At 54.4% G+C, this 12867-nt stretch overlaps 1 protein-coding gene across 3 annotated transcripts in view; it reads right to left on the reverse strand.

The window, feature by feature from the left end:
- TMEM63C (transmembrane protein 63C) overlaps positions 1-12867 on the reverse strand; it is a 30684-nt gene continuing 17817 nt past the window's right edge. For all 3 annotated transcript variants that reach the window (XM_033061772.2, XM_033061771.2, XM_033061773.2), the window contains 21 exons: positions 12509-12588; positions 11312-11399; positions 9505-9542; positions 8942-9084; positions 8583-8634; positions 8027-8135; positions 7534-7607; positions 7354-7434; positions 7093-7213; positions 6843-6976; positions 6502-6624; positions 5812-5965; positions 5169-5275; positions 4299-4385; positions 3717-3782; positions 3438-3600; positions 3119-3224; positions 2764-2931; positions 2368-2483; positions 2166-2237; positions 1-2083 (listed from right to left, as the gene is read on the reverse strand). In XM_033061772.2, coding sequence (XP_032917663.1) covers positions 1871-2083; positions 2166-2237; positions 2368-2483; positions 2764-2931; positions 3119-3224; positions 3438-3600; positions 3717-3782; positions 4299-4385; positions 5169-5275; positions 5812-5965; positions 6502-6624; positions 6843-6976; positions 7093-7213; positions 7354-7434; positions 7534-7607; positions 8027-8135; positions 8583-8634; positions 8942-9084; positions 9505-9542; positions 11312-11399; positions 12509-12588 — 2295 coding nt within the window. In that variant the 3' untranslated portion in view covers positions 1-1870. The remainder of the gene's footprint in view (positions 2084-2165; positions 2238-2367; positions 2484-2763; positions 2932-3118; positions 3225-3437; positions 3601-3716; positions 3783-4298; positions 4386-5168; positions 5276-5811; positions 5966-6501; positions 6625-6842; positions 6977-7092; positions 7214-7353; positions 7435-7533; positions 7608-8026; positions 8136-8582; positions 8635-8941; positions 9085-9504; positions 9543-11311; positions 11400-12508; positions 12589-12867) is intronic.

Genomic DNA, 12867 nt, shown 5'->3' on the forward strand with positions numbered 1-12867 from the left:
TGGGTGAAGTCATTTTATTCAAGGCACGGTCATAGCAATAAATCACGAGAAGGTACAGACCTCTGGCACATTCCTACAGTGGGGCAGCCAAGGGCAATCAGACCAGCAGCCCGAGCTCCCAAGGACACAGTGCCACTAGCAGGCACTTGCTTCTACCCTCAGAGAGGCCACCAGCATCCCCATGCCCTGCCTGGGGCTGCCTCTGGAGCAGGCATGAGGGGAGCAGCTGAGCTGTGGGCAGCCACGGGGACACCTGGGCAGGAAGCCACAAACCCCCTAGGGAACTTTTTTGGGATTGGAAGGGTGTGTCTGAGCTCAAAGCTCCCCCACGCCAACCACTTTGTGGCTAGTGTGCCGCAGCCACTGCCCCAGCATGCAGGAGCATGAGCACTGGGACTGCCAGCCAGCTGAGCTGAGACCCACCATCCCCACAGGAATGTCCTAAAGGCTCCCTTGATGCTCTCACTGCTGGGCTGCCTTTAAACCTCCGCCCCAGCCCAGAACTGGCTCACTACCCCTCCTCCCAGTGGCATTACCAATGCTAACCAGTGCTGTGGCTGAGCGTCTGCCTTTGCACAACAGCACTCTCCATGTCAGCAGCCCTGGTGCTGGCAGAGCTGCCCTTTCCTCCCTTCCCTGGGATGGTGGCAACTCTAGCTGCTCTGAAGCTAGCAGGAGAATCAGGGGCAGGAACACCAGCCCTGAGGCCAAAGCAGGGCTGAGTGAGGTGCCAGCATGCCCAAGGGGGCTATGGTGGGAGCTGAGCAGGACAAGGATAAACCCCCACCACCAGGGGCCATCACAGCTACTCTGGATGAGCTGGAAAACTCCAGGGATGCTGTCTGGCAGGTAATGGATGTTTATATAAATCACAGCAGGACTCACACTCAAGAGGCAGTGTGACTACTGGGGGAGCATCCCACAGCTGCAGCTTGTGGACAAGGGCAGGTAGGATGTGGTGGACCAGGAGGACATGGAAGTCCAGGTCCCGCCAGTGTCCACCTGTTCCCCATTCTGTTGCATTAGGACAGAGCTATTCTGGGTCCCATGGGCAGCCCCAGTGAGAGCATGAGCATGATGGTGTGCTGCCAGGGAAGAGAAGTGACAAGGAGCTGTCCTCAAAGCCATAAAACACACTTGTCTCTCACAACCTCTCACTTCTCCCCAAGAGCCCAAGGGCACAGGCATTGTGCAGCAAGATGGGGGGATGGGGTGGGAGGTCGAGGAAGAGCTGGGCTTGCATTTGATGCCTGCCTTGATAAAGGGCTGCTGGTGCTCATGTAGGGGCCCTGGTGGCAGATGTAGGGGCACTCACCTCCTCCACCAAAGCACAAGCATGTCAGCAGTCCCTGCAAAAATGGGCAAAGCAGGGGCAGGTGGCAGCCTAGAGGCCAGCAGCAGGGGAGGCAGCAGGACAGCTGCCTGAGCAGTGGGTGGATGGGGGGAGATGCAAGGGTTGGGGTGGCTGTCCTCTGCCACTGAGGACCCAGAGGTGGCAGGCACATTCATCTGGGCTGTCTGGGCTGCTTCTTCCTCTCAGAGGGGCCAGGGCCTTCCTCCTGTCCCTAAAAGCATGGCCTCTCAGAGAGACCCTCTCCCTATACTGCTGCACCCCCTCTTCCCCACTGTGTGCTGGAAGAGGCAGGGGGGACAGGGGGACATTAGGGGGCTCAGCCAGTGCAGGCAGCAGGAGGGACCATCAGAGCCTCCTGCCACTGCCCATGCAATGGGGTCTCTTCCTCACACCAGTCCTGTCATCCCCTGCCCCATTAGCAAGGTGGCCCTCACCAGTGCAGGGAAGGCTCCTTCCTGCCCCACAGCACGTCCTCTGCTCTCAGCACAGTCCGTTCTCAGCCTGTGGTGGGGGTGTTCACTGGTAGCGAGCCTGGCTCTCTATCACGGGGCCACTCCTGTACTCGCCCTCCACTGTCTCCAGCTCTGTCTCGAAGCTCTGCAGCCCCCCATCCTCCCCGTCCTCCGCTGGCTCCAGGTGGTTGCCCATGGTGCCATAGGACTGGTGTGCCGGAGAGGCTGCCGGTGTCAGGCTCAGCTCAGGCTCCTGCAGGACAGTGGCCACAAAGAGCTGCCCCAGGGGGCAGTGGGCCATCAGGACCCAGGGGAGCAAGAGCAGGTGGCCACAGAAGGGCTGTGGAGGGGGTACTCACATTGGAGTTAGGGGTGGAGGAAACGCTGCTCCGCTCCACGTCATTGAAGGCGCCCTCAGACTGGTCAGACATCTGAGGAGAAGGAGGCAGTGAGGAAATCATGGTTTGGGGGCCCAGCTTTGGCTAGGGACAGCCAGGTGCTATCTCAGATTCCCCAAGGAGGGGATGCACTGGAACAGAGCGGGTGCCTGTCTGTGCTCACCTGGTAGCTAGAGGGTTTCCGTGGCTGCAGCTTCTTCAGGCAGAGGCCACAGAAGGAGAAGATGATGCAGGAAAGGAGGACCACAAAGGTGAAGAGGGTGACAGGCCGGGTGGGACCTAGAGCACAGAGACACTGGGGCAGCACATAAGCCTCCAAGAACCTGCTGCATGTCCAACTGAGCCCTAGGCTGATGCCCGCTTTGGGTTTTACAAGCTCTCAACCCTCTTCCCAAAATACAAGCTGACAACACCTTCATCTGCCAGGTCTTCACAACACCTTCCCCCTTACCACCCTCCATGCCATGCCTAACTCAAGGGTGACACCAGTGGCTCGTCACCCCCAAGCATCAGACACGACCCTGAGCAGTGGCAGGGCACAGCCCCGAGCTCTCCCTACCGAGGCGTAAGACGGAGAAGAAGAGCAGCCAGAACATGCAGAGGATGGGGGCCACCACCACCTGGCTGATGGCAGCAACATGGAGGCGCTGGTTCAGTTTGGTTGGGATGTACACGTAGTAAATGTTGTACCGGTCAACCATGTGCTTGAGCAGCATGTACAGCAACCCTGGTGGACAAGAGAAGCCATTTGGGTGGAGGGCAATGGGGACAGCCAGGCCATAGGGACAGCAGGGCAGGCCCTGGGGATGATGGCCACGGGTGCCCTCCTGTACCATGCAAGAAGCCTGCACTTCTATGCTGCTTCTGGTGGCTGGGACAGGCTGTTCTTGGCAAGGGCATGGGATCCTACTCACCAAAGGGGACGATGATGGGGCAGGTGATGCTGTAGGTCATGACAACAGAGAAGATACAGCAGGTCCAGGCGTACTCTAGTCCAAACTGGAACTGGTATGCTTGGCTCTGGGGCACAACCAACAGTGTCATTGCCGCCTTGGTCACTGCAAAGCCTGCACTTCCCTCTGCACCCTGGCCCACAGGACTGCCTCACCCCCACTAGTCCCCAGGGGGCCTGAAGGAGTCCCCACAAGCATCCCCACAGAACCATGACAGCCTGAGTTTCCAGTGAGTGCATCTCTGCAGTACTGGGGCTCACAGGTGACCAGAGCCACATACCCGCTTGACATGGAGCCGCTCAGGCTCAGACTTGGCAAAGCAGAGGCGAGCAGTGTAGACAAGGAGGCCTGGGATGCGCAGCAGCTCCATGGCCGTCCCAATCAGGCTGGAGGTCACTACGTAGTTGACGAAGAAGGCGCCATTGTCTGGGAGGAAAACGCACCTGCCCCAGGGACAGAGAGGTGAGAGGATGCTCAGGCAGGAGCTACAAGAGCTGCTGGTGGAGGACAACAGGTGCTCCCGCTTGCCTGGGAAGTTTGGGAGCTTCCTGCTACTCACTGGAACTTGATTTCAGCCTCATCCAGAAAGTGGGTGTCGAAGAGCCAGCGGAAAAACAGGTCCAGGCTGGAGGGGACAGAAGAGGAGCAGCTCAGACAGAGGGAGAGCTACAGAGCGATGTGAGAGACACACAGCAGGCATGTGCTTCTCCCTATCCTGAGTGGACAAGATCCTCTGCACCCTACACTGTCAGAGCAGCCCCTTCTGCCACATGAGATCACTGTGGAGTGTGTGCTCGCCTCCTGGACAGCCAGGATGGCTGTAGCTGGAGCTATGCAGATACCTGACCAGGTCCTTTTAGGGTCTGCTGAACCCAAAGAGCAGCTGATCACTGCCAGCAGCCCCCTTGGGTCAGCTGTGGCAGCCTGGTAAACTGCTCTGCTCCACTCCTCTGCAGGGAAGGTTTCCACCTGTAACCTGTGAGTGGCTCAGCGCTGCTAGAATGTTTTCCTCCACAGAGATTGCTGTGTTTCGGTGGCACTGGGATCTTAGCCCTTTGGGGCTAGGTTGTTGGGGCGAGGGGCCTGGGTGTGATCCTGGCAGCTCGTGAGCAGGAGAGCAGCATGGCAGGGTGATCCCTACCTGCTCAGACCCAGCGAGGGCAGGATGATAACCATGAACACCAGGAAGAAGAAACACTTATGCATGGTGATCTGATTTTCACTTGACCTGCAGAGAGGGAAGACAAGAAAAGAACATTGCACTTTTTTGGGAAAGACCAGCAGGCGGGGTGGGCTTGGTCTCACTTTTCACCAAGGAGTTACTCCCTGCCTCACAAAGCTGGGTGCATTTGATCTGTGCATCCACTGGGGCCTTGCAAAGCCTCTCCCAGGCTAGGGTGTGTCACCATTGGGAATCTGCTGTAGTGAAAGCTCTGGTACTCCCAACCTCTCATCTCCTTTGCCCTCTCCTACCATCCCTGCTGGCAGACATCCAACAAGAGGCAGATGGTATCTAGCATGAATTCACAACCTCCTGTTTGCCCCAGAAAAAGGAAGGGAGGTGGTGAAAACGCTTCTGCAAGGACTTACCAGACCAGGCACAGGGCTTGGGGCTGATGGAGGGTCAAGACAGAGAGAGCACATTGTAGGAGCTGGGCAGCTTCCTCTACTTTAAGCATCCTGAACCCATACCTCTGCCCTGGAGGGCTGGAAGCATGCCTGGGATAGCCATGCTGCTGCCAGTCCACCATCACACCATAAAAACTTCTTCAGATCCATCTTGAAACCACCTGACTCTGTCAGTAGCCTGTGCTCAGGACTATGGGAAGCAAATGGCTTCTTTGTGCATAGACTTGGGGCTCTTTCTATGGAGAGAAACACCCAGGGGGTTCTGCTCCACTGTGGGGGTCTACTGCTCACTGCCTGCCTCCCTGCAGGTTGGGTTCCCCTTCCACTGCAGTTCCTCCCGTCTATGGCAGCCCTGGGGGTCTGTGGGGGCCAGCCCCATTACCTTGTCCAGTGGGACTCGAAGAACGCTGAGTAGTAGACAAGGAAGGGCAAGAAGACGGAGAAAGCCCAGAGCAGCAGCGTGGGGAAAAACTGGGTGATGATGGGGTTCTGCAGGAAGAGAGATGGCAAACACCCCCTCAGCAACCTACCACAGCACAGCCATGCTGGAGACAGCACGTGATGGTGCACGCAGCAGCTGGGCTGGAGCATCGCCTCCTTTAGCAGGGGCATTTGCCTCAGGAGATAAGAACTTGGGGCCAGCCAAAGGCACCACAGCCATGTTCTGAGCCCCAGTGCCCACCCAAAAGCTCACATGTCAATGAGCAAGAAGGAGCTGTGCTGTTGGCAGGTCCTAATATCTGAGCTCTTTCCAGACCTTTCTTTTTGAATGGAGAGCAACCTGCCTTGGTTGTCCTTCCGTGGACACCAGCACCAAAGCTCAGGTGCTGCCCCAGGGCTCTGCCAGGAGAAGAGGATGGATAGCAAGCACAGACATGACCTCATCAATGATCTTGTTTATCATCAATGCCCACCCTAGTGATGGCTTGTCTTCCTAGGACATTGCAGAGCAGGTGCCCCACCCTGTCACATATAAGCCTGGAAATGATGACCTTTTAGGCAAACTGGCATGGGTTAGAGACTACCTTGAGGCTCTCCACAGGGTGTGTGACATTGAACATGTCCATAGTGTTGACAATGATGGCTGGCGTCGTGAGGAAGAAGAGAAGGACGAACAGGCAGATATTAAGCAGAATGAATCGCACCCACCATGCTGTGCCACGGACTGATAAATTCTCCCTATAAGAGGAAAACGCAGCTTGGATATGATAAGGAGGAAAAGTCCTGTGTCCTGGGTCTCCCAGCATAGCTTCATGAAGCTCTGCCTCCTGCTATCTGCACCAACCATCCTGGCAGACAGCATTCAGACCTTGCACTCTTCCACTCCCTATGCTGCTTTGCTGCCACATGCAGAGATCCCTGGACCAGAAAATAGCCACAGCAGAAAACCATACCACCAGGAGGCTTTGGAATCAGGCTGGAGAAATCAGAGTCTAGTAGTCACCCCCAATCTCAACTGACTGGGCCCTGCCACTCCTGGGGTGACCACCCCAATCACCCCTGTTGACTTCTGCTTTGACAAAAAGATGGATTTTCAGCCCCCATAACCCTGGGAAAGACACAGGTTCCCTACAGCTATATGGACTCCCTATAGCTATGGGTGTAGGCCCCTTATAGCTATGTACATGGGCTCCTTATAGGTATGGACATGGGCTTCCCCATATTGTTGTTCCCCCTCCCTCCCTCCCTCCCTCCCTTCTGCCGTGGGGGTTCACCAGATGATATCGCTGGGAGCAGGGGCATAGCGAACACCCCAGTGGTGTGACTTGACCACGGTGGTGACAGAGGACTGCTGGGGGTGCTTGCGGCAGTGGATGTGGCTGTAGTCCTTCAAAATCCTGCAGGAAGAGGGAGCCAGGGGTCAGGTCTCACTTCTTGTGAGACCCTTCTTGCAGCGCTAACAGGGCAGCCAACTCCGCAGATGGCAGAGGCATAGAAGAGACAAACCCATTGCCTGGTTTAGGTTGGAAAAGCTGGCAAGGTGCCCCAGCTCCCCAGGAGTGGTGGCAAACAGGCTGAGGGACATTCCCACGGCTGTTGCATGAGGGGCACTCACACAGCTGTCATCCGCTCATCCTGGAAGGTGACAAAGGCCATATCAAGCCGCTTGAGCGTGATGCGGTTGCGCTCTGCATTGAACTCATCTGTGAGCTTCTCCTCCAGCTCCCCGTAGTACTGCTCAGCATCCACCTGTGGGAGCAGCCAGGGCTGTGCTGCACACCGGGCTGGGGCAGGGGAAAGCTGCCATGCTATTCCTTGCCCACAGTGCAGACGTGCTGCCTGCAGCCCTGCCCGCACCCTCCTACCTCATCAAAGCCACAGAAGCGGCAGCAGAAGATGCGGGCGCAGGGGTGAGTTTTGATCATGATCTTCCCCTCTTTCTGTGCCTTGGTGGTGAAGTAAAGCCGCCCCTTCATTGCTTTGCGCCTGCCAGGAAGCCGGTAGCGAAGGTCATTTAGGGAGCACCAGACACACCATAAACCATAAACCCAGACTGGGTGCCTTGATGTGGTGGGCAGGAGCAGTACATCCTGCCACAGAGGCAACGTGGATGTGCATGCACTCACCTCTCTGCATCCAGCTTCATCAGCTTGCGCACGTCGAAGCAGAATTGAACATTGGTGACAGTGCAGCTGGGATAGGCCTCGCTGCAAGCACAGGGGCATGGTGGCACCAGGAGCCAGGGGACAGGGACAGTCCCTGCCACCTGCCTGCCACTCACCCAGCTGTGGCACATGGCTACTCACTGAAAATGCTTGATGATAAGTGAAGGGTCTGTGATCTCCTTGGGGATGTGGGTAACCATCAGTGTCCGGGCGACCTGGGGCAAGAGAAGAGGCAAAAGGATCTGCAGGATGGATCTGCAGGATATAACACTGCCACCCTGTCCACCCAGCAGTGAGCTGGGAAACCAGCTGCCACCCCAGAGGCAAGTCAGCACAGACTCCTCAATGCCCAGTCCCAAATGCTGAAGGCACAGCCAGACAATGCCATACCCCAGACAGATGGACACAGCAGAGCTTCAGTCTTAAGAGACAAGACAGCAAGAGAGAGAGATTTGCCTCCAGGCTATTACTTTATCCAGAAGCTGGTGAAAATCAGCCATACCTTTCCCTGACAGCCCAGTTCCAGGCTGTTCCTAAAGACCGCTCTTATCTACTGGGACCAGCACTTGTGCAAAGCAGGAAGTTGTCTGCAAGCACTGAGCAAAGCAGGGTTGGAGGAAGGGCAGTTTCTTACCTTCTCATTCTCTCTGTATTCCAGGTGGACAGAGTGGTGAGCCATGCAAAGGATGGTGAAGATAAAATAGATGAGGGCAAAGATGCTGTGCAGCCACAGGAGACGGTCTCTGGAAGAGAGGAAGTGGGGAGCACAGTGGTGAGCATGTGGCATGGGGAACAGCCTGGCACTCAGCATCTCACCTACAGCCACCCCTTCCACCCAGCAGGACCTCCCCAGCCAGCTGTCAGACATTCACCCCAGGAACTAGAGGGGAAGCTGACCCAGGCTGCTGACTGAGATACTACAGAAATGAGGCCACACAACATCCCCAAGAGCACTTCTGCCAGCAGTGGGGTAAAACGAGAAGTGCCACTGGGTTGGTTGCCCAGACTGTGCTCTTGTAGTACAGAAAGACAGAAGAGCTATTGTGAGTGGTGTGCTGCTCACATGGACCTGTCCCTGTCCCTGTCCCCAGCATGGGGCTGTGGTGAGTTCTGTGCCTAGGTGCTCCCAGCAGTGCCCACTACAGTGGCAGCACACACAGCCCCCCAGCCTGTGGGAGGGGAGCACCTACTGAGTTGGGATGTTGGCGATGGTTGTCCGGCCAAAGTGGGTAGGATTGTGTCCTGCAGAGGAAGAGAAGCAGAAAGTTAAGGGAACCCAGTGCAGTGTGCATGTCCACATTGCAGTTATTGGCTCTGGTCTTTGCTCCCTTCTTTTCTATCTCCCAGGTCCCCACCAAGTCCCCACTACCCTGAATTTCCCAGCCTCTAATGTTCCTCTGTCACCCAGCTGATGGTGGGCTCCTGCTCAGATGGGGGCTTCTCAGAGAAGGCTTTTTTTGCCTTCTTTCCCAGAGGCACAGAGCTTGCCCAAAGGCTTGGAAGCTTGCATGGCACTCCTGAGTCATCCTGTGACTGGGGAAGCACCTACCCAGGAGGTCCCCTGAGAAGTTGACAGGCAGGATGACAGCCACAGAGAGCACGCAAACCAGAATCAGCAGGACCAGGAGGTGCCGCTGGAAGGAGAGGTAGGTGGTGGCATCGATCCCACACTTGCTCTGAATCTCCTCATCCCTGGAGAGAGGCAGGTGGGGGTCAGTGTTGGTGGCTCCTCCCCACCACCTCCCACCACGGGGACATTGACTTGCTCCAGTCTCCCACAACCCACACCAACTCCTGACATCCTGGCTGTGGCACAAAGGATTTGAACACAAAGGGAATGGGGGACACAAGTAGCCCTCCAGTTGCCATCTCATTACAGGATTGGTTCCTATCAGGAGAGGCTGAAGCCCTTTTCTTTGGGATAACATTTACAGGCCGGGAGGAAATGCACAGGTGAGATCTCTGCTCTCTCTTCAGAGTGGATGTTTTAAGAGGGCTCTCTTCTGCCACTGGTCCTAGCAGCTCCTGATGATGGGCCACCACCTGTGAGTACCAGCTCCCCAGGGGTGGACAGCATGGGGCATGACCAAAATACCAAGGACACACACTTACTTCATCTGGTAGATAGAAAGGAGCCAGGAACAGAATCCCTGGAAGAAAAAAGAATCAGGATGAGACAAGGGCAACCACCCAACCACCCCCACCTCCCTGGTGAGGGACCAGGTCACAACATATGCTGGGTAATCATACAGAGGTGGTGCAGTGCCTATGGCCAGGGAATTCAGCAAATGGAAGCAGTGCCAAGACAGCTCAGCAATTCTTAGCCCAGTGGCAAAGGGAGCCGCCTCAAGAGAAGCAAGGAAAACTCCAAAGAGCTGATGGGAAGCTGAGCACAACCTCTCTTCCAAGTGGCAAAAGGCCTGAGGGACCATGCCACCTTCCTGAAAGTAGTGATAAGAGAATTTGTGTGAGTGGGAACAAGGAGTCTGCTGGGCCAAGGGAAATCTCTCTACAAACATCAACCGTCCTGATGGATGTTGGATGCGTATTTTTGGCTGCAGAAGGATTTGCAGAGGAAGCTGAGGTCAAGCATTAACCTGTTGTTTCAGGGGTGACTTGCTGGACCTCAGCTTCCTCTGAATATTAAGGTGCATCACTGTAACAGGCTCCTGCTTCCAGAGCTCCCTTCTCTGTCCCTTCCATGACAGGCCCTAACATTCAATGTACCTTTTTTACCACTATCATGTGCTGAGGTGGCACTGCTGTAGAGTGCTACAGGACAACCTAAGTTTTTGTGCACTAACTAGCTTACTCCCTGTCACTGTGTATGCATACGGATTTTCGCACTTTCTCCTGGTGAAGGAGGATTGGGTTAGAAAAACCCAACCCACAACTGCTGAGAGGGCACAGCAGCTCGTGATCATTTTTGAAAGACCCTTACAGATCAGAAGAGGTGCCTGAGGACTGGAAGAAAGCACCATGCACTGGAACAGATTGCCCAGAGAGGTTGTGGAGTCTCCTTCACTGGAGATATTTAAGATACAATTCTGTGCCATGTGCTTTAGGACGACTGCTTGAACAAGATGACCCACGCTGGTTCCTTTCAACCTCTACCCATTCTGTGATTTTGTGATTCTGGGCTTTTTATGCTCTCTACAAATTTCTCCTCAAAACTGCTCTTCTCCCCTCAGTGTATTTTACATCTAACCTGGTAGAGTTAAGATTTTCCTCAGTTTAACTTTTTAAAGGATGTCTTTTTACTTCTAACAATCTCCATTAATCTGCTCTTTAGTGTGCTGGCTTTTGCTGTAATCTTTCTCACTAAGTTTTTAGTGAGCAATATATGTTTGCCTAGAGCATCAGGTACAGAGCCTTTAAACAGCCTCCTGCCACCTGCAAGGATTTTGCTTCTTTCCTACCTAGATTTTTTAATAAGTCATGACATTTTTTCATAGTTGTACCAATGAAATAAAAAGAGGCAGCAAAATGTGTCTGTCTGTGTTTGTTTCCAGTAAAGCCTGGTGTGGTAGAGAGAAACAAAAGATTAAATTAAGGTCTCATCATGGTGGCAGAGGAGGAAATGTGGTGTGGGGGACTTTATCCTGAGGTGTGGGATAGATCCTTGTAGGCATGCAGCCAGGCTCTGGCTATGCATCATACTAGATCCCCACAGCTGCAAGAACAGCTGTGTGGTTATTGTTAGATACTTGCTGACAGCAGCATCCCCTCCAAACTGCCATTCAAATTAGATACCTCAAAGAAACCAGGACAAAAAACCCTCCAGCTTCCAGGAGTTCCCTACTGCTGAAGCGTTTTGAGCAGGAGATTTATTTTCTCACACTTTCTGATGAAGGACAGGACAGGCTGGGCCAGGACAAGCCCAGCCCAGGTTCCCACTGCCACAACCCCTGCCACTCACCACATCCTTGTTGTCAGCATCCAGAGGGCTGCTCTCTGATGGGGACTTCTCCTTCTCGCTCTGCTCTCCATAGAAAAGCGATGTCAGGCTTTGCAGTGAGGGGAGGAGCCGAGGGTGAGGCAGAAGAGAAGCAGCAGACACGAGAGGATAAGCATCCTTGGAGAAGTCTCTCCTAGGACAGCAGCCCAAGAAATGTCTCCCCCCTCCCTGCATCCTACACTGGAGCTGGAACAGTGATTACTGCTGGGCTTGGGACAATGGGGTTGCATCTTGTTGCCTCTGCACCAACAAGTCTCCCCAGTTTCTTTGTGGCCCTGATCCACAATGGACTCATGGAGATGTAGCCTTAGCTCCATTACAAGGGACTGTTGAACCTGATATTTTCTATTCCACTGTTTTCAGATGTTTTAAGTGGTTTTACAGTAAAAAGGAATGTAATCAGAGCTTGCATTTTATATATTGATTGCCCTTTGATCTCACTGGTGAACATCACATATTCATTGCCAGACTGAGCTCCAGATTCAGAGGCCAAGAGGAACTAGAGGGGAGAAGGCAGAAGAGGAACTTTAACAGAGCTTACTCTTGTGGCCTGCCCAGCCTTGCACAGACCCCTCCTGTGCGCACCAGCTTGTGCAAAGATGCTTTGTTACCCAACGTGAGCTGTGCTCTGGCAGGCAAGCTGTTGTGGGCAGCACAGCCCACCTGGAAATATGGTCTGGGCTCTACTTTTACAAGAACACTGCTTATTTTTGTGGAATTATGCATCTAGATGCATCTAGCCCAAATGATGGGCCAGGCAAGTTGCTGTAGTGACATGAGGAACAGTGTTATTGCTGTGTGTCTCCCTCTGCCCACTCTACCAGCCAGTCCTGCTCATCCCAAAAGAGTGGCAGGAGAAGAGGCAGCAGCACAGTTCCCACTGAAAAATAGCTCTTCCCAGAACAGTGTCCACAATGGCACCATGAACACTGTCACCAGATGCTAGAGGGAATGAAAGCTGGCCTGGGCTTTCCCTCCCCCTGCAGCAGATAGTGGCTGTGTCGCCACAGGAAAGAGGGGCACCAGGCCACTCCCAGTGGGAAGGAGGGACAGGAACACCTGCTGAACTCTGTGTGTCATGCCACAGTGCTGCTCTTCCTTCCATTCCTCTTGAAGAGAATGGAGCCATCACCTGCAGCAGCTCTACATCCTCCTCACCTATCATTGTCCATCAGAAGTGCCAGGCGCCCATAGTCCCAAGCTGCTTTCCGAAGACATGAGAAGACCAGAAGGAGAAGCTGGAAGAAGAAGGAAGAGAAGTGTTTAGCTGCAAGGTCTCACCCCACAAGATCTTCTCATATCCCTCCTTTCTGCTTTCTCACTCATGAGTCCAAGCTTGTGCAAAACTCTTACTCCAAACTGCTTCTGCTCTGTGAACTCACCACTGCTGCCCAAGTGCCCTTTGCTGCCCACCATGATGTGGGCAAAGCCCTTGGATTCCTGCACTCATCCCTGTTCCCCAGTCAGCCAGGTGCACTAGTGCACTTATCTCTGCTCCCCCATCAGCCAGGTGCACT

Source organism: Catharus ustulatus, chromosome 6, assembly GCF_009819885.2.
Source record: "Catharus ustulatus isolate bCatUst1 chromosome 6, bCatUst1.pri.v2, whole genome shotgun sequence".
NCBI classification, from domain to species: Eukaryota; Metazoa; Chordata; class Aves; order Passeriformes; family Turdidae; genus Catharus; species Catharus ustulatus.